At 28.1% G+C, this 23187-nt stretch overlaps 3 protein-coding genes across 4 annotated transcripts; 1 reads left to right on the forward strand and 2 right to left on the reverse strand.

Annotated features, from left to right (window-relative positions):
- The first annotated feature begins 903 nt into the window (after positions 1 to 903).
- Positions 904 to 4778, forward strand: LOC119685625. Its single transcript, XM_038099969.1, has 3 exons — positions 904 to 986; positions 3201 to 3378; positions 3445 to 4778. Exons 2-3 carry the CDS (start codon positions 3251 to 3253, stop codon positions 4529 to 4531), a joined length of 1215 nt encoding a protein of 404 aa, XP_037955897.1. The 5' UTR covers positions 904 to 986; positions 3201 to 3250; the 3' UTR covers positions 4532 to 4778.
- A 1537-nt stretch (positions 4779 to 6315) lies between these two features.
- Positions 6316 to 19579, reverse strand: LOC119680980 (lysozyme-like). Its single transcript, XM_038094030.1, has 3 exons — positions 19378 to 19579; positions 6692 to 6862; positions 6316 to 6622 (listed from the first exon to the last, which is right to left on the reverse strand). The coding sequence occupies exons 1-3, from the start codon at positions 19451 to 19453 to the stop codon at positions 6390 to 6392; spliced, it is 480 nt and encodes a 159-aa protein (XP_037949958.1). The 5' UTR covers positions 19454 to 19579; the 3' UTR covers positions 6316 to 6389.
- On the reverse strand, positions 6847 to 22923 carry LOC119680979 (probable elongation factor 1-beta). Of its 2 annotated transcripts, XM_038094029.1 has the most exons (3): positions 22736 to 22923; positions 22083 to 22662; positions 6847 to 6862 (listed from the first exon to the last, which is right to left on the reverse strand). In XM_038094029.1, the coding sequence occupies exons 1-2, from the start codon at positions 22813 to 22815 to the stop codon at positions 22083 to 22085; spliced, it is 660 nt and encodes a 219-aa protein (XP_037949957.1). In that variant the 5' UTR covers positions 22816 to 22923; the 3' UTR covers positions 6847 to 6862. The 2 variants fall into 2 exon arrangements, with proteins under 2 accessions (XP_037949957.1, XP_037949956.1); XM_038094028.1 differs by lacking the exon at positions 6847 to 6862 and having other exon boundaries at positions 21912 to 22662.
- Positions 22924 to 23187: the final 264 nt, after the last annotated feature.

A 23187-nucleotide genomic window follows, 5' to 3' on the forward strand; every position in this document is an offset into this window, starting at 1 on the left:
GGTTGTTAATTAATGTTAATTAATGTTAAATAATAACTCAATACTTAATAAACAATTACGAATAGAAACAGTTGTAAATTACAAAACAAAAAATCTTGATAAATCTTAATAAAAATTACAAACTTATTAAGTTGCAGAAGCTGTAGAACTTCTTCTATACTAACTACTACAAATCTTAATTATTAATTTGAATTTTAATGAGAAATACTTGTATCTAAATATAAACTTCACTATATAACTATAATTAACTAACTAATTATTTACAATTTATTGACTTAAATTACAAAATGACTATATAAATCGTTTGAAATTTCTTAATTTAATGTTGACTCATAATCAACCAATGCCAATTAAAAAAAAAAATAATTATTAAATATTTAAAATTATATCGAAAAAATAATAATTTTAATGTACCTATATGGCGAGTTACTTGTACTTATTAACTAAACTATATCCACTTATTTACTGTTGTATTTTAATTTATTTGTAGAACGAATCTAAACTAGTTTAAAAATATTAATATGTACTCGTATATATAGTGTATATATATATAGTATATACTCGTATATATGTAGTATATATATAGACATATATATATGTATAGAGTCTACATATAGAATCATGTAAAATGTTTTCTTAACTATACCGTACGTAGATAATTGTATGAACTATTGTATAAATTTCAAAGAATATAAAAAGAACACTACATAAACAATTATTTACTTATTAAAAAAAATCTTAATATCTAATAAGAACTAAGTATTGTATGAATTGACTATATAACTGATTGATTGAACGAAAAGCAATGATTTGATGTAAAAAATTTCAAAAAAAAAAATTTGTTTTAAACGTCAAATATGTACAATAAAAATGTTATTTAGTTATATTAACTTTATATGAATTTAAGGAATATTTATTTTGGAAACTTTTTCGGACATGTTTTGGAACTACAAAATTTCTCAAAAAAACTTTCCGCTTTAAATCTGGTGAGTTGTATGTTTCTCAAATATATCATCAAGGATACAATAAACCCTATTATTAATAGTATTTTTTAATTGTACAAAAAGAGGAATAGTTTTTTATGCAGAAGCTATTCAAGCCAGTGCACTTAAGCACTTTTACTCTTTATTAACTCGAGTTATCTTCAAAACCTCTCTTTACGCCTTGACTGGATTAATGTTTATCACTTCATCAGACTAAGCAATAATTGACCTCCGATCTGCATACCCCCGAGAAGCCTGTAACTATCCTGAGATTCGATAACGCGGTGTTTGTCTGGAAGTCTATCAGTTTTCGCAAATAATATCAGGGCTCTATCTTTTATGTATTTTTTGATCGGATCAATCTTGTGGTCCCTGAGGATGCCATTCGTCCTAATGTAGCATGGTACCTTGAAAAGTCTTCTCAAAGCCTGGCTTTGTGCAATTTCTAGCTTTCTCGATACACATTCATATAAAAGTGACGAACGAATTATTTGGTTATATATCAGCTTCCTGTCCTTAGCATAATAGGAATATTGTTTTATTTAATTTTTTTGTTCATTTTTTTTTTTGTGTCATTAATTATTTTTACCAAACAAGATCTCGTAGAAAGGCAAGTCATACATTCCTTAAGTACTTCTTGTTGTAACTTTAAAGCGAATTTGATTGAAGGCTTCGCTACATGCATTTAAAAGACCCTGTCAAATAAACTTACTTATTACAAGCAAATAAACAATACTAATAATCTTTCCGCATAAAACAATTTAATATAATATGGGCAGGATCTAATTTACCCATAGTAAATAGGAAACAATTTCCGAATGTTTATATAATCAGTTAATGGATTACACCTTGCGACAGAATCCAGGCTTAACATCACGGTGTTCTTTACTCACGCATTGGTATATTGCGCCGATGAACACCCCATTGGAATGTCCTTAGTAATTCCACCGAAAATGAACATTCTTACCGTGTAAGTTTGGGTATTAACCACAGCCACTACGAGTCTAACATCTACTGTTCAGCACCCACTAATCCACGTATTACCAGATCTGCATTTCTGGTCAAATGTCTCAAATGTCGTGTCACTTACTACCATGCACACTTCTTACATAAGTGTCGGCGTGGCACCGAAATTTTAGTCGCCTCTTAGCGACAGGCATCCCTACCGAGGGAATATTCTAACCTCTTCACCGCAGAGGGATACTCTTTGCGACAGTAAAATCTTTTAATTTTCTTTGTTGTCTTTTCATTTCTATATGAACCCTTCTAATATTTAAATTAAATAATTTTCAATTAGTGTGTAAAAAGTGGATGTGTATAAAAAAAAAATTATTAATTATATGTGCTTTTATTATTATATATAGCTACAGATGTAGATAGGCGATGGGGGGTTTTAGGTTAGCTAAGCGATATTTATGTATAGTATGAAAAGTATAATAATATTTTCAAGTATGGTGAAAAGCACTAGGTATTTAAGCTTTGAATTTGCCAAGATTTTTTGTTTGATAAAAGAATCTTGTTTAATTCTCAATACTTGACAAATTTGTGAAGTTCACAGAATAGTGGAGTGCATTTATATATAATAATAAAAGCAATAATAAAAATTGTATATAAGCTTTTATTTTTTATTCACCACCTAAAAATAATTAAATAAGTAAACTCACAACTACTCTAAATTAAATTAAATAAAACTTGTGTACTGTATTGCCAGTGTAATATAAAAATTCTGGTCATCGTTAACTGATATGGAATTATATACGACCCAGCAATTAAAAATACACCCAAAAAATTGCGTATACCAAGAATCCGTCTTTACGTGCAACGGTACACATATTGATATTTTCCATAAAGGAGGCAGTATTGAAAAAGATTGCAATTCAGTTCAGAAACATGATCTCAAATTTATAAAACCATCTGAATTAATAATATCTAGCAACACTTCAATTCAAAATGAAATGAGTTTTATAAAAGATAAAACTTTTGCCTTTAATAAAAGTGTATATAAGTACTTTAAAAAGAAAAGTTTTCCACCTCAAAATGAAAGTCAATATTCGAGATTTAAAAGTTCCCTTAGAAATATCATTAGGAAAATAATGGAAATTTTAACGAGTAGGGAAATTTTAAATAACGATTTGATCGATGAAACTGACGCACGGGAACCTCACTTGGGAATTAACTCAAAATTTTCCATTTATATTTCAACTACTACATATATAGTTCAAATATATCTCAAAGAAGAGGTGTTGAAGTTTGTGATTACGTTACGTATGGAAAACAAGGTTTGGAATATAATGAGACCATATTTTAATTCCTTAACAATTTTAAGATGGCAAATATTACCAGATTACTCTTTGATTGCAATACCGTTACCAAAATGCTCTCTCATTCGAATACCGTAAGTTTTATATTATATATTATATGCTTATTATAAATAATTCCTTAAATATTTTTTTATTGATAGAATTGAACTTTTACCGATTGATTCAATTGGTACACCTTTAATTTCGGAAAGAAGTAAAACAAAATATATTAATTTGAAGCAGTTTCTTTCGAAAATCTCAAAATATAAAAGCATACCTCAAATCGGAAGAGCGTGCCAAATTTTGAACAAAATACTTACTTTAAATAATAATAAATTGGGTTCAACTTCCACAAAAAATGGACTTTTGACCTATAGAAAACTGAACACCAGGAAGAGTAACAAGAAGCAATTGATTTTCACGGTAGAAAAGTCAAATTCAGAGCCATTGAATTATAAACAACTGTCAAATAAACAAACTTCTTCAAATATTTGCAATCAACATTTCAACGATTTAATATCAAAATTATCAAGAGTTGAAAATATGATTTGCAATATCATTGAAAATAAAAATGAATTCAGTCTAATGGCCATCAAAGACAAACTCATAACTAACGAGTATCAAGATAATTACTGTCAAATTTCAAACGAAGAATCTACCATTTCAGAAAATGATGGTGTTAAGAAAGAACTAATATTAATCTATTCTCGGGATCATAAAGACAACAGAATGAGCTGTTTTGACGAAACGATGTCTTCTGATATTTTGACCACTGGTAATGAACCATTAAGGTCAGAGAGAAATTTTGATAAAATATCAGTTAAAACCACCACATCATCAAAGCGTAGCGTTGACTTCAAACAGTTGATTATGTCAAAGAAACAAAACTCAGAGCAAACTCAGACATGTACAAACATGTCAAATGATTTTAATCAACTCACACATTCAAATGTCTATGTCGATAATAGAAGATTGATTCTAAATTACTCAAATAGTGTACAAATCAATATAGAAAGATTGGGAAGGTCTGATAGTGATACGGCACTTCACACGTTCTGGACCGGAAGTGAACAATCAACTAGTGAAATGGAATCTTCTGATCAAATTTCAAGTTTGGAACATTGTATTTCGTATAATTTTACTGATGAAGAACAATTTACTGAAACACCTGGAGAAATCGATGCCCTTAATAATGCAATAATATTATCATGCATGTTTATTTTAGTAATATTTCTTGGAGTGTTTTAAGGTCAAACATCTGTGACAAATGAAAGCCTGAAATTATAGAAAAATGAACCTTCACTTGTACTTGAGTTAATGACTAACGCTTTGGCTGATGTGAATTCAAAGTCCTTCCAAATAATTAATAACGGTTTTTCAAAAAAAAAAACATTTATGGAATCATTTTATTCCATTCGAAATTTGAAAAGCAATATAATGGATGAAGAATTTGTTTATTACCGCACACTGTTTTGAATGATAAAAAATAAACTAATTTACACATATTTTTGAATAATAAAATTTTCCAAAACTAAAATTATTTTAAATTGTTTTAATTTAAATGTAAATGGGACCTAATCTACTATATACACACATTATATTTATACATCATTTAAGAAAAAATCTATCAAGCTCTCCAGTTATTTCGCCAAGTTAACAATGAACCTACGTATAATTCTTGAAAAAATCTTTTCGAGGGACTACGAAGAACTATTCGAATCTTATATCGGAAGTCTCATAAACCTATAAAAAAATAAAATCTGACAGCGCTTGAATTAGGACTACACGTATCTGCGAAACCCTTTCACCTTAAATACTAAATCACTAGAGGTTGTTAGATATCTCATAACAAGTGCTCTTGGAAACCATAGCGATTTGTTGTAGATTCAGTTCTTATTCGAAGAGTCATCAACATATAAAAAAAAACTAAATTCTGACAGCTTATGAAACAGGTGAATATATATCAGAGCAACTCTTTTAGATAGAATATTAAATCAATAATATCAATCAATTAAATCAATACAAACCCATTTATTAAGTCAATAGGTAGGTGGATATATAATAACAAGAATTCCTGAAAAACGCAGCGATCTTTAACTAATATCGAAAGTTACAAAAACTTTTCAATGAAAATAACTTCTGACTACTCTTGATTTAGGAAAACATCTATCAAGAAACTCTTTTACCTAAAAGACATTTAGTCCAGAGGTGAATGGATATCTAATTACAAGAGTGAAACGGACTGTTACAAATCAAGTTTTTACTCTATCTAAATTAAACTGATATCGGAAGTCGCATAAACTTTTCAATGAAAATGAATTCTAATAAGTTTATTAAACGGGAAAACGTTTATCCAAGAAACCCTTTCACCTAAAATACTATATCACTAAGGCAGTGGATATCTAATAACTAATTAAGTTTGAAATTTTCTAATATAAAGTAATATCGGAAGTCTCAAAAATCTTTCAGTTGAAGACGCCTATCACAAAAACACTTTTACATAGAATACTAAATCATTAGGGATGGGTGGCTGTCCCTAGTGATTTTGGCCCTTAAGAAGTGCAACGGCTGTAACACTCGTATAGGTTTTTTTACTTTACTAGTAATTTCAATTATTTTTATATATAATATTATGATGTATATATAAAAAATTAATTATTGATTTTGAACTATATTTATATATGTAATGTATAATATATACATTCTATATAATTGAAAAATATTTGCATTAAAACTATTAAAAAACGCAAGTTTTTTAAAGCTTAAGTTTACACTTAAGAGACAAATTTTTCAATCAGAAAGATGCCTTTTAATGTGAATGGATTGCTCTTCACCCATTTCAGTCCTTAAATGTAAATTATAATATTTAACCTTATACTAACGTTCAATATAAATAAATAATTTTGTGTACATTATTCTATATCTTATTATATCGAAATCGTTTATTTTTTATTAAGCATATGTATATAGAAATATAATTACAATGGCTGGAGTGTTTAATTTTAAGTTGTTTACATTATAATATTCTCTGCACAATACAAATTAATATCAGAATTTGAAAGCTTATACATACAATATATATATATATATATATAAAGAATAAAACTTATTTGGCAGTTCTTACATCTAAATTTTGAAATGAATTTAGGCAATTTTGCAGAGTTGAATAATATTGATAACCTAATTCACCCTTGCATCCGTAGCCACCCAATTTATGAACTGCCGCATAATCATAGCAGTCGACCACATTGTCATTGTTGCAATCTTGACCGAATTTCGACATATAGTTTTGGATTGTATTCGCTGCACAGTAAGCATCATTTACACAATTTGGATAAGCTTTGAAGCCACAAAGAGAAAATATTATATTAAACCAGTTTGATTCGATAGCTATGTAGAGCTACTTACCCGATTCAGATTGTGGATCTTCATTATTTATAGTCAATTTGCCACCATCGGCCCAATACGCCCATGTAATACGGAAAAGTCCACACACGCCTCCACTACAAATAGCGGTTTGATTGCAGCCACTAATAGCTTCACATATGCAACCAAGACATATATCAGTAACAGGTTTTTCTAAAATTAATAAAATTGAATTAATTATTACTTATAAAACAATAAATTTATAAATTAATATAAATATATGTAATACATATGTATACATATGAAATAGATAATATAGCACCTCAAATAGTTTCAAAGGAATATTTATTAAATATATATATATATATATATGCTTTTTTTATATACGGCTATAGGTCGAAATCAAGACCATGACGTTTAGATATAGATTTTATTAATATTAATTTATGTTAGATCCTGATACTGATGATGACTTTCAGATAGAATCAAAATATAGAATACATATATTAAAAAATATTAAACAAACATTTAATTTTAACAAAAAGTGACCTATAGCCGAATATAAAAAAATATTACTACTAAAAAAAAGATTTGATGTATAAAAATTCACAAACATGAGTACTTGACACGTGAAAAATTTTCATTATAATCTATAAATTAAATAGATAGAATACTGATTATCATTTAGAACATTAAACAAATTTTTGATTAAAATAGTCTTACAAATCTGTATATATAGTAAGTTTATTCTATAATAGTTACAATAGATTTGAATATGTCTATTTTTGTGTCCAAACCTTAAATTAACTGTTATGGCTCCATAACCACTTATATGGGTTATCGATATATGCAAATTTGTACAATACAATTTTCGATGATAGTAGAATGGTATAGAAAAATAGAAAATAAAATATTAATAGAGAAAACAACTTTTAAGGAAACAGAGCTCTGCGACTAGAGTAGAACTTCGGTGCTACAACTAACCCTAAACACTAGTAGTTATAATAATTTATATAATTTTTACAAGTACATATTTAAAATATTATGTTTCTGTTTATATACTATATAGTAGAATAGTATAGAATAAAAGAAATTAAAATATAAATAGAGAAAACAACACTTAATGAAACAGTGCTCTGCGACTATAGTAGGTAGTAGTACCGGTTCCACGAACGGTCGGGTCTACGTTCCGGAGCCACTCATTACCTACAACGATCAAGTACCATTCAACACCTCCCAAAGGGACTCCACAAGCAGGTCCCGACAGGTTACAACAACAACAACAACTATAGTAGGTCTTCGGTGCTACAACTAAACCTATCCACTAGTAGTTATAATAATTTACATCAGTTTTATAAGTACATATTTAACATATTATGTTTTTGCTTATATACTATATAGTAGAATAGTATAGAATAAAGGAAAATAACATATTAATAGAGAAAACCACATTTAACGAAACACTGCTCTGCGACTATAGTAGGTCTTCGGTGCTACAACTAACCCTAACCACTAGTAGTAATAATCATTTTTATAAGTACATATTTTAAATACTATGTTTTTGCATTTCATATAATTATTAATATTTTTAGAAACCCTGTCAATAAAACAACAACTACTAAGACTATTATTTATACAATAATTATTTATACTAAGATTAATGCTAATACTCTGATGTTGACCCTAATTTTTGTTTGCTGATTAAATAATTTATTTATTTTCAAGTGAAATATTGTAAATAAATCTAATAAAAATTGATAATAATTTAAAACAGAATAGAGACTATAAAGAATATAAATTTAATAATGCAGAATAAAAATCAAATTCAAATTTAAAAAGAAAAATATACAATAAGAAAAAATCACATCTGACCCATAAAATTTCTTAATCAAATTCATTAATTATGCAAGTATTTATTCGCTCATCTTCACCGCAGATCAAAAATAAATATGAAATAATTCTAGGCACTAAAGCGCAAAATAAACACGATTTAAAATAAAAATTAAATTAAAAGATTAAATTAAATTAAAGAATTTTTAGGGTTAACAAAAAAAAGAAAATCAACTAAAAACTCGAATTTATTTTCGCAAACAATTTTTTTAATTAAATTCCATGCTAATTGATGTAGGCTGAGATATAAATTGGAAATTAAAAAATATATATTTATTAAAATATTAAGTGTGTTTAGTCATTCAAGTTGAAAGGATTAACTTTTTATATAAATTTTGTCCTTGCAAAACCACTAAATACTTTCCCAAGTGATTTTCCGAGAATCATTTCAAGTTAATTTTATTAAATTTTTAAAGTTGAAGGTTTTTAAAAATAAATGTATTTTTTTTCTTTTAAATAATATATTATCTCATGTAAAATGAAATTTTTATATTGAAAGCAATTTATTACTCTTCTTGATTCCTGTGAGTTAACGTCATGCATTGCAGATTGCAGCCGGCATTCATTAATTTCAGGGCCAATGTTAATGTCACACACAACTTTTACAAGCGCTGACATTTCCTGAAATTCCACCTAAAATCCAAAAAGATACACAGAAATCTATATTGCAAGTAGCTTTAATGGCCAATATATCGAGATAATTTCTCACTCACATTCAATTCAGCAGCACCTATCGTACATCTCGTTTCGTATGTACGTACGCCCCTGAACCCAAGACAGAACTACAATATCTCAATAGCTACATAATAGCCTAACTAGTTTTGCAGCTTTAATGATATGCAATAAGTTTTTTAAGTGACAATTAATTATCTCAAAATTAGCTGTTATCTTTGTATTGAAACTTGAGTAGTTAGTAACATCTTTCATTTTTAATCTCAGCAAAAATTAGTATTTTTATTTAATTAAAAATATTAAAAAAAAAAAAAATAATGCAACCTATTTGTTTTAAAAAAAATGTAAGACGATAATGTGTAGTCTGATCTTAAACTAAAATCGTATAGGAGCTAACTTAGTATATACTAGCGATTATACAGTATACACACTATCATTGATTTTCATATTATCTATTTTAAAAAAATTTTATTTAATAAATTTTTTAATATAATTACCCAACGACAAAATGAAGATGTTTGTAGTTTATTCTATTATTAAGAATAAGAAAATAACTATTTAGTAATAATTAATAAGTAATTACTTTAAAAATAGATTTATTTGTAATAAATCATTTGTAGTATATTTTAATTTAAATAATAAAATTATATTTAAATATTAAATATAAAATTAATATTATAATTTTATATAATAATTAATATTATTATATTTATAATATAATAATTTATATTATTATATTTATACTATAATAATTTAAATTAAAATTCTATTGTTTATTAAAGTTAGTCAGACAGCAATTTGTGCTTCAAGCTCGGTCAAAAAAAATCTGCATTGGCATAGGGGCAGTCATTTAACATGTTCCCACTGCAGCTAATTAATTTATGTTAATCAAATTAAGATTTAGTCGTTTCCATTAGCATAAATTGATTTATGCATATGAAAGAGCTTTTCTGTGCCAGAAAGTGCTGTGAACGATCTAGGAGGGTTTCTGTTTGTTTATATCTCAATTACAAACAAATAATATTTAGTTTAATATTGTTAACAAAAACTAAATAATTGATCATGGAAAACGCGGAAAACGTCAACAATGTTGTGTTTATTTATTAATAAAAAATTTATTAATAAAAAATTTATTAATAAAAAATTTTTTAATAATAAAACGTTTTGAAAAGTTCGTACCTCTTTTTAATATTTAGATTTTGTTTCATGAGTCAAATATGTCAAATTTCGACTATTTTCCTTTTGGGTAATATATTTTGCAAAGTTATATTGGACACTTTTGGTGTAATTTCCCTTGATTTATTCTTAGCTTAGTTAAAAACCATTAAACAACCAACCCTCCCGTCCCGATACAATGGGGACACTGTATCACTCCCTACGCACTGTATCACTCCAACGTCTCCCATGGCGAAATCAATGATAAGACGAGGAGTATCGCCAAACTACTGCTGCGGCCTATAAAAGGACCCTGCAGTCAGTAGCAACACGAACCGTGTATGAACAATATCGGGAGATGAGGAAGGTAGAGAGGCGCCTATTAAGATGAAAGAAACGAGATCAAGAAAGGCGCGAGCGAGAGGAAATCGAGATGTGTAGAAACAAGAATGATGCCCGTAAATTTTATCAAAAAGTCAACCGTCTGACTCAAAGCTTTAAGCCTGGTGCATCAGAAAATAGTAATCTGGCGCAAAAAGTATAAAAGAAACACTTCTCCAAACTACTATCTGGCGATGATAACATCAACTCTGCCTTTGGAGAAATGCTCTCTGTGTCCCCAATCGAAAATGATGACGTTGAAATTCCACCACCTAGCCATAACGAAGTGCGTGTTGCTATACAGCGACTTAAGTGCAATTTATATATAGAGTAAAAATTATAGTTACTTGTAGTTTATTATTTTTACATTTTATATAAAATAAAATAAATATCTACAATAACCCAGCCAAGGTCTAGAGAGGGCTTATGAAGAAATCTCGCAGTTAATAGAGAGTAAAAGTGTTCAGGTGCACTGACTTAACTAGCCTCAACATAATAATAATAATTATTTAGTCAAACAGAAAAGAATAGAATAATAACTGACAAACAAAAGTACCGTCATGCCTGAATATTTCTTTAAAAAAGCTCTATATAAACATTTCTAATGTTTATTCTGTTCTAAAATAAACAGAATCATTTAAGCGGAATATAAAAAAAAATTTTTTTACAAATATTCCAATCACGCAAATTATAATTAAATCAAATGTGTTACTTTTGTTAATTAGTAGAAATAAATTTTTACTTCAAATATTTTGATTTCAATCGATGTATGCGTCATCCAAACATGTCCATCAGGGAATTAAAATAAATCCCGATTGACAGTTTTAATTTCTTCTTTTTTTTTTTTTGTAATTTCTTATTTGTAATTCAAAACTGTTTAATTGGATTAAATTTATTATTTTGGGTTTTGCATATATTATTTTTTAATTTATTGCCAATATGTGTTGGAATTTATAAACGATTTAATATTATTTACACTGACAATACGTATATTTCCATTATCGAAATTTATAATTAACAGTTCATTTATATATAAAAAATATATAAAAAATAAGATCTGTTTATATACAATATAAATTAATATGAATCATTTAATATTAAGAAACGGCTTTGTATATTATTTGAAGTAATACTTTAGATGACACCAAATGTGTTAATATATAGAAATATGTTCAAAAAAATAGAAAGATATAGAAACAAAAATAAACTTATTATATTTTTTAATAATAATAAAATAAAAGAAATAATATTGTAATAAAATATACTTTCTATATATAGTTTAAGTCATGTTTATGGGCTACCCTGCATCAAACTCCAAGTAAACCGCATTGCCTTGCCCTAGTACTCTTATTTTAAGATGCAAACACTCTTAATTAATTGATTTTTTAGAAAGTTTCTGTATTATATGTATTCTTAAGTTAACAACAACCTACATTAGTTGATTGGTTATATTAGCTGATCAGCATATATCCACTCATATGGCATATATCTAGCACATAATAAGCAATTATTATACGTTTTAAAACTACTTTCTTGAAAGTAAACTAGAAAGACTGGAGCCATTCTATTGAGCCATATATTTGAGCCATCTTATTGAATTTATGAAGTTTAATAGATCTATCATTGGAACTGGTCTAAAAGTGTATGCGTTCTGATTCCCATATCTGGGCAACCATAAAAAATGCTTACTTATCTAACTTTTCTCAACTTCTACTTCTACAACTTCGGATGAATGTGGTTGTTTCATAAAGTCATTAGGTGTAAAGAAAATAACACTGATGGTCAGGAATTGATCTTCTCCAAAATCGTAGCAAATATAACCAATTTATTTAGTTAAAATCAGTCAATGATTTAATACTCATATATTAAAAATATTACTATAAAGAATTGGTGAAATGGAAAGCTTAAAACTATATGGAATATAGAATTTGGAAGTAACTATAAACTAACCCAGAAAAAGAGAATATGAAACAGATTACATTTATTATGTCACTTAAATATGAATGCTGATAATCATTTCTCTGTTATGTACCCATCAGATCTCCCTAACCGTTAGGGCCTAACGTTATCTAAAGAACTAATTCTTTAACAAAAAATTCTATGTGGAACCATATTGGAAACACCGGTTAGCGTAGCTCAGCAACTTTCGGATCAACTCGGGTCTTTTAAACCTAACCTAACCTTATGTTGTTTAAATAAAATGTTGTTATATGTAACTGAAAAATAGAATTTAAGTGCAAAAATCAAATACTCAAAAAATTGTTTAGATCTCTCAGAGTTGAAGATATTTGATAAGAGTAATAAAGATGATAAAGATACATACATTAAGACTGAAAAGTTTTCGGAAATTCTCATTTAAAATTCGCGCGCTGTATATTTTTCGATATTTTAAGTTTATGTAGTTTGGCAGCACTGTCCTTAATTACTATGCCAAAAATGAGCGCGATCTGTCAGAAAGTTCGTTTACGGCAGCTGTTGAAACCAGTTCACCTCAGTAGTGCGTTGCGAAATGTCTTCGACGGTCGTACGACCGTACTGAAAGGCTTTGTACCACTCATAAACTTGAGTTTTCGATAAAACTGATTCCCCATAAGCCTTTTGTAGCATTCGCAACGATTCTGCACACGAAATTTCGTTCGAAACACAAAATTTGATGCAAACTCTTTGTTCAATATTTTTTTCCATTGTTTTTTTCGCAACGCACTACTGAGGGGAACTGGTTTCAACAGCTGCCGTAAACGAACTGTCTGACAGATCGCGCTCATTTTTGGCATAGTAATTAAGGACAGTGCTGCCAAACTACATAAACTTAAAATATCGAAAAATATACAGCGCGCGAATTTTAAATGAGAATTTCCGAAAACTTTTCGGTCTTAATGTACAAAAATCTTTAACTTTAATTGATTATCAATTGCTCAAAAAATTGTTATTATCTATTAGAGTTATGCTCCTCCTAGGATTTAAAGGATTAAATATATATAAAAAAAATATTAGAGTTAAAGATAATTGCCAAATAATAAAATAAAATTCAAGAAAAAAAAATGTAAATAAAAAATAAATATAAATAAAAATAAAAAATAAAAGATAAGTACAAAAGCAATGTATAAATAAAAAATATATAAATAAGCAAAAATTATATAAATGAAGATAAAAATATATAAAATATATAAAATTATATATAAAAAAATATATATAATTTAAAAAGAGTATATAACATATATAATTAAATAATATATAAATAAAGAAAAATTATATAAAGAAATATATTTTATTTATAAATATATATAATTTAATAGAACTACTAACTAATAGTAGTTCTAAAATGTATAAATAAAAAGTATAAATAAACAAAAATATGTAAATAAAGAAAAAATATATAAAAAACTATATAATGTAAACAATGTGTATATAAAAAGTAAAAATATATATGTATAAAGAAAAACGATATAAAGAATAATATGTGCTTTAAAAAAATATATAATATATAATATAAAATATACAATATATAATATAAATATAATTTAATAGAACTAACAGAGCTATCAAATAATAGTAATTCTAGTAATAACTAATAACTAGTGAAGATTATATACCTATATAAAAAAATACAACATTTAAGTTGAGTTTAGTTAAGTATCTGAGCAAACAGCAGATAGTCGAGATCAACTAACTAACATTGTATAAAGTATCTTAAAATATTTAGTCAAAAGATATTAGAGCAAGAAGATTAATATAAATCAAGTATTTATTATTATATGTATTATATATAAATATATAAAAATATATATATATAAATGAATTTGTGTTCATATATCTGCTAATTTTATTAAATTATAAAAATCATGACTTCTTTCTAATCAACTCATTTTGGATTTATAAATTAAAAACACAATAAATCGAATTCACGGATTTTCTTAGAAAATTAATATGTTAATTATTAAAATAAAATTAATGATTTAAAATAAATATATATTAAAATAAAAATTTTATTACAAATACTTTCTTGTGGCTTTTTTAACATGTTTAATGCATTTTTCGTTAACAGACAAAGTAATTAAGATTTGAAAACCGTTTTTCTTTTCTGCCAGTAAGTATCTTATAGTATGTATATTACAGTATGTATCTGTAAGATACATGAAATCTGAAATATTTTGCTACATAACAAATGACGTAAGCCCAGTTTACTGCAAACACCTTGGGTGCCAAAATGTCATATTTTTTTCTTAACCTTTTTGTGACAAAACATATATCACTTTGACTAATTATTTGATTTTGAAATACAAATGCCAATTCCAAAACGATATTCATACATTTAACGTACTCTGAATATTAATATAACCATTCTAAAAAAACATAATAATAACAATAATATTATTAATATAAAAAAAATACAAAATTAATCACAAAAACTCAGAGAATGAAGGTCAGAAGGTCAATAACCAGTTTAAGTAGCGGATTTTGTTAAATATTTATTCGATTTGAATTTAAAATAAATATATTTAAATCTTTGATATACGACATTTTTTAGCCGAAAAGATTTCTATAGGAAATTCCCAAAAGGTAGTCGAGATTTGCATTTTCTTAATCTGCGTTGCAAATCTCCATTCGGTAAGCAACAATTTATAGACACGAAATCCAATCGTGGCTTTTCATCTTAGCACTGCGCGACGTTCTCGATTGGATTGGTTCGGTGTGGAATTGATATTCCATGAATGAATGAAAGAGCTTTGGCTTTTAACAAGTTTATACAAATTTAATTATATAATGTCTCATAATAAAATTCTATAAAAATAACTTAAGATCCGCATAGGTGGTTTTTTTGTCTCAATAAAAATATTTCTTTATCTCATAGATTGTTATTTAAAAATATTTAATTAATTATTTATTTCAAATGATATAAAAAAATCTAAATAATAATATATTGTTTATCTGAAGACAGCACAGCTTCTCTATAGCTACAGTTATGGCATTAGCAAACAATACCAAACTACTTTAAAAATAACTTCTATATTACTTAAAGAGTACTATGACACTATACATTAAGACTGAAAAGTTTTCGGAAATTCTCATTTAAAATTCGCGCGCTGTATATTTTTCGATATTTTAAGTTTATGTAGTTTGGCAGCACTGTCCTTAATTACTATGCCAAAAATGAGCACGATCTGTCAGACAGTTCGTTTACGGCGTGTTGAACCAGTTCACCTCGTAGTGCGTTGCGAATGTCTTCGACGGTCCTACGACCGTCCTGAAAGGCTTTGTACCACTCATAAACTTGAGTTTTCGATAAAACTGATTCCCCATAAGCCTTTTGTAGCATTCGCAACGATTCTGCACACAAAATTTCGTTCGAAACACAAAATTTGATGCAAACTCTTTGTTCAATATTTTTTTCCATTGTTTTTTTCGCAACGCACTACTGAGGTGAACTGGTTTCAACAGCTGCCGTAAACGAACTGTCTGAAAGATCGCGCTCATTTTTGGCATAGTAATTGTCCTTAATTGCTGCCAAACTACATAAACTTAAAATATCGAAAAATATACAGCGCGCGAATTTTAAATGAGAATTTCCGAAAACTTTTCGGTCTTAATGTATTATAGTATTACATATTATTCTATATTTCTAAAGAGTACTATAATACTATATTATAGTATCATATATATTATATTATATCGTATATATCAAATACTATATTACTAAAGGGTTATACTAGTAGTAAAGGGTTATACTTAGTGGCGTATTAGGGTTTGACGCCTCTAAGTTGAGTAATCGGTAAATCCTATGGGAAGACACTACAATATATTACACTCACAACTAACCTTATACATAGGCATCCCAAAACAGGTGAATACTGATAAATGATAAAGACACACTGAAATGTTTAATCGCCAAATACCCAGCTCTATACTGAGGCCAACAATTGACGATTACAAAACAAAAACTCTCAGTAATAAAGCATCTAACTGAATCCTTAAAGCACCGATTGAAAGTTGAAAAATGCCAACTCACAGAAATAGACTGCCTATAAAGAACTTCAATGCAAGTATCCTATCCGTCTCATGTCCAGTGCAAACGTTATTGAAGTTATTGGCACAATAGACCCATCCGTGGTTCTAGCACTTAAACATCTATATAGGTAGATGTCAAGCATCTGTTACTTTTAGAGTAATATTGTGCGGCTCTATATATATATAGCTAAAATCGCTATATATCAAATATGGAGCAATATGCACGCTCTTACTTACATAATAAGTAAGAGCCATAATAACCTGTTACCGGGTTTAAGCCCGTCCACGCCCTGGAAACTACAAAAATGTCAAAATATTAATCTAAGAAAGACATTTGATATTTCTTTGAATGTCAGAAACTCTCATATACATATAGATCTTTCTATTGAAACCATAAAGTTTAAAGCATCTTATCTATTCAGCAAAATAGATGGTAACCCGAATAATATTTTAGCTCAACTTGAAAGAATTAAATTAACAAAACAAAATTTACCTCTGTCAGTATATTTATTGTATTATACATTGAATAAAAAAATGCATTTAACAATAAACTTATGTAGAATACCAAATTTCCCCAATCTTGATTAATTGAAGTGCACCCATAGGCAGGAGTATGGGTTGTAGATGTAAGCAAACCTAATAATCCACAATTCACAACATTAACCCTATCGATTTCTTCAAACTGTCCTTAATTACTGGAATGGTATTTCAGTTATTGACTTTTTTGAAAATTATTTTTGGAACTAATTACTGAGATAGTTTTACTGGATTAAAGTCTCTTATATAGATGTTTTGGACATACCAATTATTCATCATTAGAGATTTTTTTACCTTATAGAATAGATATAATTATTTTACTGGGTAGATAGTTAAATATTAAATATCTTTTAAACGATTATTTTTAGACATGTCACTAAGAAACAACTACATTTTCAGAGATAATCAAGCGACAATAAACCTTATACTATATCTCTGAATAACACCTCAGTGCATTTATTAATTAACCTAAAATTGACTTCGGTTCATAGGGACACCAACTAAACAATACCGATCTAACACACGTCTTCCAATAATATTAATTAGAATAGATATATAGCTGTATAAAACTGGCTATATAAACAGCATACTTTTAACTAGCAGTCTATATTTTGACTTTCCTTTAGCTAGCTTAACTAGTTATATTAAACAAAGAAAATACTTTAAAATGCACTTAAGGTGAAACGAAGAGTAGACATGTGACACAATCTCTAACTCTTCTTAATCTTAACAATATTGTATTGACTAATAGGAAAACATTTCGACTGGTTAAGGTCTATTTTCAATCACTACTGTCATAACTGTAGGTTTGTGCAAGAAAAAAATTGTCTAAGTCTCTCTCCCCTAGGTGTTATTTCAATATCACCAGTTTAGGTATAAGAAACATTACCTATTTTATTAAAACGGTACCGTCTTATAAAAATGGTGCATTTACCTAAAGCTTCTTAGAACTCCTGGCAGACTTTGAAACTATGGTGAAAATCAGCTTATCCCCTTAGACCTATTATTAAACAGTGGTACAACATATAACTGTGCTAAAGTGCATTTCTTAGGGATTAAATAACTTGAGTCTACTGCAAGTCGGGCGCTACTGGTCAAAACAGCTCAAAAGCACTGAATTAATTGTTATTCAGGAACCTCTTTAGGCCCACATAATAATTTAAATAAGAAACGTGTGGAAGTGTTGTTTGTTTAAGCCGGTAAAATTATATATACACTATTTTAATTATATACTTTAGAAATTTTATTGCCTCTTTAGAATTTTTAATTAATCAAATAAAATTGTTTAAAAATAGTAAACAAAAAAAAAATAGTCATAAAATTCTAATTTATAAAATTTATTTAAATATGTGTAAATTTGAAAATAGAGTCGACAATTGTAGAAGTAACTAAGATAAAAATTATTGAAAAATTTTTTTATGATATAAATTTATCGAAAAGTAATTAAAGAGGATATGAAAAAGCCGTCTTTTTCGTCATCTGAAAAACTATATTTATTATTTAATTTATTTAAATATACAGAAATATTGTCTAGAATTTTAACCATTAACCACATTTACATTTTTTCATAATTATTTTCCCTATTTATATTTAAATTAATAAACTATGTATGTATCTTATTAACAATTAGATGTTTTGTTTTCTATTCTAAAGTGAGTAGGAGTACGAAATTGTCTATTTGGAGGCTAAAAAACTGGAATAATTGATTGACTGGTTTCTTTAGAACTCGAGTGACAATAATTTATTCTCGACATATGCTAAATTGATTCATCGAAAACTATTAAATTTTTTTTGTAAATTTTATAGACTAATACGTGTATATATATTGCTAAAGTATATACAACTTAAATAATATCTAAAAAAAAAAAGTTAATACGATGATATCAAGTTCTCGACTCTAAAGTTTGATTAATTCAGAACACCGTAAACTTGCTAAAAATATTCTCATAATTAAGTTTCTAACACAATAACAAATAAATTATACTTGTATTATTAAATTGAGAGAATCAACTAAAATTAAACAATAATAATTCATAGCAATAATGCATAAAAAAATGTTTAATAATTAAATCATAAATTATTCTCACCCTGTCCGTTAATTATTACGGCAAACCCAACACAAATCAAAGCAATTGCGATTGCAGTAAAATATTTATTCGCCATATTAGTAACTTAAAATGAATTTGGATTTATACTAAGAATTATTAAATAATAATTAAATAAATTTATTTTTTCACACTGAAATTATTATAAATTATTTCCAAGCGCAATTATCACACCGCAGTCTTCCGCGTATTTCGAGCAACTGATTTCAGTTTCTAAAATCTCGGAAAGTCTTCGAGTTCGAAACTCGCAAAGCACGAAATCGGATTTTGTCGATAGTCGAAGATGAGCAATAATTTTCAATGAAAGAAAAGCTTCTTTAAAAGCTTCAATCAAAATCACTGCCAAAAGAAATGCGCAGACAAAAGACTTAAAAAACAAACTTGAAATTGATCAATAAATACAGGGTCAACAAACAAATTTTGTAAAAGATTTCAAACAATAGATATCAAGTCTAAATTTCAGATATTACCTTAAAGGAGTTTTTTTAGTTGAACTTTTTACTTGAAATTGATCAATAAATACAGGGTCAACAAACAAATTATGTAAAAAATTTTAAACAACAGATAATAAGTCTAAATTCCAGATATTACCTTAAAGGAGTTTTTTTAGTTGAACTTTTTACTTGAAATTTATCAATAAATACAGGGTCAACAAACAAATTATGTAAAAAATTTCAAACAACAGATAATAAGTCTAAATTCCAGATATTACCTTAAAGTAGTTTTTTTAGTTGAACTTTTTACTTGAAATTTATCAATAAATACAGGGTCAACAAACATTTTTTTTTGAGATTTCACCTAAATTAAACCTAAATTCTAGATATTACCTTAAAATGGTTTTTCTTGTTAAAAATTTTATTGTAGAAAATGAGTAATTTCATTTTTATTTATTATTTAAGTAATAGGCTATTAAAGCACCCCGACCTAAAAGATCTATTGTGCGCCTAAAGGCCCAACTAGGACAATTTTAGACTGTTTATAAATCTTGTAATTGCTGTGGGCTTAATTTTACCTATTTGATTTTGGATTAAGATCCCGCTTCTAAGGTAATCGAGTCTACGTCTTGCCACCGCCGGGCAGTTGCATAGAACTGCCCGTATCATTAGATTAAATTTGACGAACGCTTTGACGAAAGAAAGTACATTCTGAATATAAACTATTGTTTCCAATATAGCGGTATTTGGAATAGTATTAAATTACAACAACAAAATTTTGTTATATTATTAATTAATAATTAATTGAATTTTTGACTAACCATGCACTTGTTTCCAGTATTACCCAATACCCAGCATCAGCGGTCTTGTAATTATTTCCTATACTTAATTATTCGTAATATGAATATAATATATCTATGGAGCTCAAAATTGCACAAAATATTGTTTCACTTACACATTATTTTTAAAGCAATGTCAAACATAAACATAAAAAGAGATCGCGTCACGTAGATCGGGTAATTAATGATAACATTGGAGGATTTCCTTCACCTACTCAACCAACTCTGGAGAACTTAATGGTTTCAATAACAAGTTTTATATTTTTTCTGTTGGAACTATTACTTTAGAAAATAAATGTAACAAACATTAAAGATATTTTCTACGGAACTTAAAATTATAAAAAAAATTATTGAATTTTTTTTTTACTTCTCTTCAACTTTCTTTAGTGAAGAAACTGGTTTCAATAAACAAACTTACAAGTTTTTATTTTTGATGTGCCTTTGCTTGGACTCATACCATATAAATGGCTAGGTTTCTTCGTCTTGTTCCTGGTGAACTTCAATTTAAATACCACAATCCAATCGCACTTCCTAACAATCCCCCTCTCACACAATCATTACACACACACATCGTAACCCAAATATTCGTCATGCAATTCCTTTTATGTTAACTGCTTTACAGATTTCTACGAGCTACATCTGTCTACTACGAAAAGTAGGCTTTAAATATGTTTTAAGAAGCAGACGTATCGCAAGATATCAGAAATTGTATAGAAAACTGCTAAATAACACCGCATTGAAGAACCTTCCAAACACCCGCCATTAAGACTTCCCAACACCCGCCATCAATTAAGGCTCGAGTTATTGTGTGCGCTGAGTAAGCGAACAGATAGATGACGTGATGGCATTGACGTTTGCAATAAGGTGGACAGCTTTAATGAGTCCAATTGATTGTCTTAATGTATGACATGCAATGAAAAATAATTTTGACAGCAGCTGTTTGTCCCTTTTTAAAAAACTCTTTGATTTCGCACAAAGATGGTGCAGATGCGACATACAAAGGTAGCCGCTTGAAGTTCGTAGTGTTGTATTTTGGCATCATTAATTATCTTTCAAGATTTCCTTAATTTTTTTCTTAATGGTAAAAAATAATCACTAAGAAATGTTTTTCGTAACAACATTTACAGTAGCGGAACTTTTAAATAGCTTAAAGATTGATTCACTTAATTTTACTTCACCCTGAAACTCTGCACGCCCAGAACTATTTTAGCACATTTGATAAAATTGCATAAAAACAATTTAATTTTCTTGGTATAAAATTCTTAAATCTTTATGGATATAAGCGCTTTAATGGACTCATTTAACTGTTTTACATAAACTATTTTAAATATATGGACACAAAAATTAATATAATCAAATTGTATTAATACAAAAAAAATAAAATTTGTGATATAAAATAAAAAGTAAAATTTACTTAGATTTTGTTGAAGGCAGCAATATCAACAGATTGTACGAAATCTTCGAATTCCTGAATTTGTTCAGTAAGCAAATCGATGGAAACTTTCTCATCCTCAATGACGCACATGATTTGCAATTTGTTAATGCCATAACCGACTGGCACCAATTTGGAGGCACCCCACAAAAGACCATCCATTTCAATGGTGCGAACTACTTTTTCCATTTCTTTCATGTCGGTTTCATCGTCCCATGGTTTTACATCAAGCAGAACAGATGATTTGGCAATGAGCGCAGGTTTTGTTGATTTTTTAGCAGCATAAGCAGCAACACGTTCTTCACGGATTTTTGCTGCCTCTGCATCTTCTTCTTCATCAGAACCGAAGAGATCAATATCATCATCATCATCGGCAGCAGCAGCTGGAGTTGTTGGTTTAGCACCAGCAACTTGTGGCAATGGTGCACCACCCCATGCAGCACGTTCGGCAGCTTCAAATGAAGCAATGTGACGGTACCAACGTTGTACATGTACCAAATCACCAGTTGGTGCCTTGCCTAAAGCATCGAACACAGATAAATCTGCTTTGCTGGGTGTGTAACTATAAGAAAATTCAAATTTATTGCGAAAATATTGCTTACGTGTTTATCATAACCTCAACTCGCTGAACTTACCCGCTAATATAGCTGTTGTCGGCCAAGAATTTATTCAATTCCTTAACGCCTTGTGGGGTTTTTACATCACCGAAAGCCATTTTTATTTATCTTTAATTTTAAACCTGCTTTTTGTTAAAATTTGTTCGATGCGCCTTCAAATTGCTACTGCTTGCAATCGACTTGACAACCGGAAAGAATGTGCCCGCACTAAAATTAGTGATACCAAATCAATTTTTGACAGCTAAGGCCGCAGTGTTATATTTAGTAAACATACTTGTATATGAAATATAAGGAAGACATATCATTCTGTCAACATATATTATACATTAAATTAAGATCTTATGTCGCTAATTCACTAGGATTTGTTTTTAATTTCATAATAATAATTAGTACATTACTTATAAGTTCTATTATTGGCGCTTTCAGCAGCTTTGAGGTATTGATTTTTTAATAATATTTGTGAAAAAGAC

This window comes from Teleopsis dalmanni, chromosome 2 (assembly GCF_002237135.1).
Source record: "Teleopsis dalmanni isolate 2A chromosome 2, ASM223713v2, whole genome shotgun sequence".
NCBI lineage: Eukaryota > Metazoa > Arthropoda > Insecta > Diptera > Diopsidae > Teleopsis > Teleopsis dalmanni.

Bases quoted from the DNA above. Each gene is read 5' to 3' on its own strand.
- LOC119685625 (XM_038099969.1), top strand. From the start codon at position 3,251: ATGGAAAACAAGGTTTGGAATATAATGAGACCATATTTTAATTCCTTA. The intron at 3,379-3,444 runs GTAAGTTTTATA...TTTTATTGATAG, and splicing joins TGCTCTCTCATTCGAATACC to AATTGAACTTTTACCGATTG.
- LOC119680980 (XM_038094030.1), bottom strand. From the start codon at position 19,453: ATGGCGAATAAATATTTTACTGCAATCGCAATTGCTTTGATTTGTGTT. The intron at 6,863-19,377 runs GTGAGAATAATT...TATTAATTTTAG, and splicing joins CGTAATAATTAACGGACAGG to AAAAACCTGTTACTGATATA. The intron at 6,623-6,691 runs GTAAGTAGCTCT...GTGGCTTCAAAG, and splicing joins AGATCCACAATCTGAATCGG to CTTATCCAAATTGTGTAAAT.
- LOC119680979 (XM_038094029.1), bottom strand. From the start codon at position 22,815: ATGGCTTTCGGTGATGTAAAAACCCCACAAGGCGTTAAGGAATTGAAT. The intron at 22,663-22,735 runs GTAAGTTCAGCG...ATTTTCTTATAG, and splicing joins GACAACAGCTATATTAGCGG to TTACACACCCAGCAAAGCAG.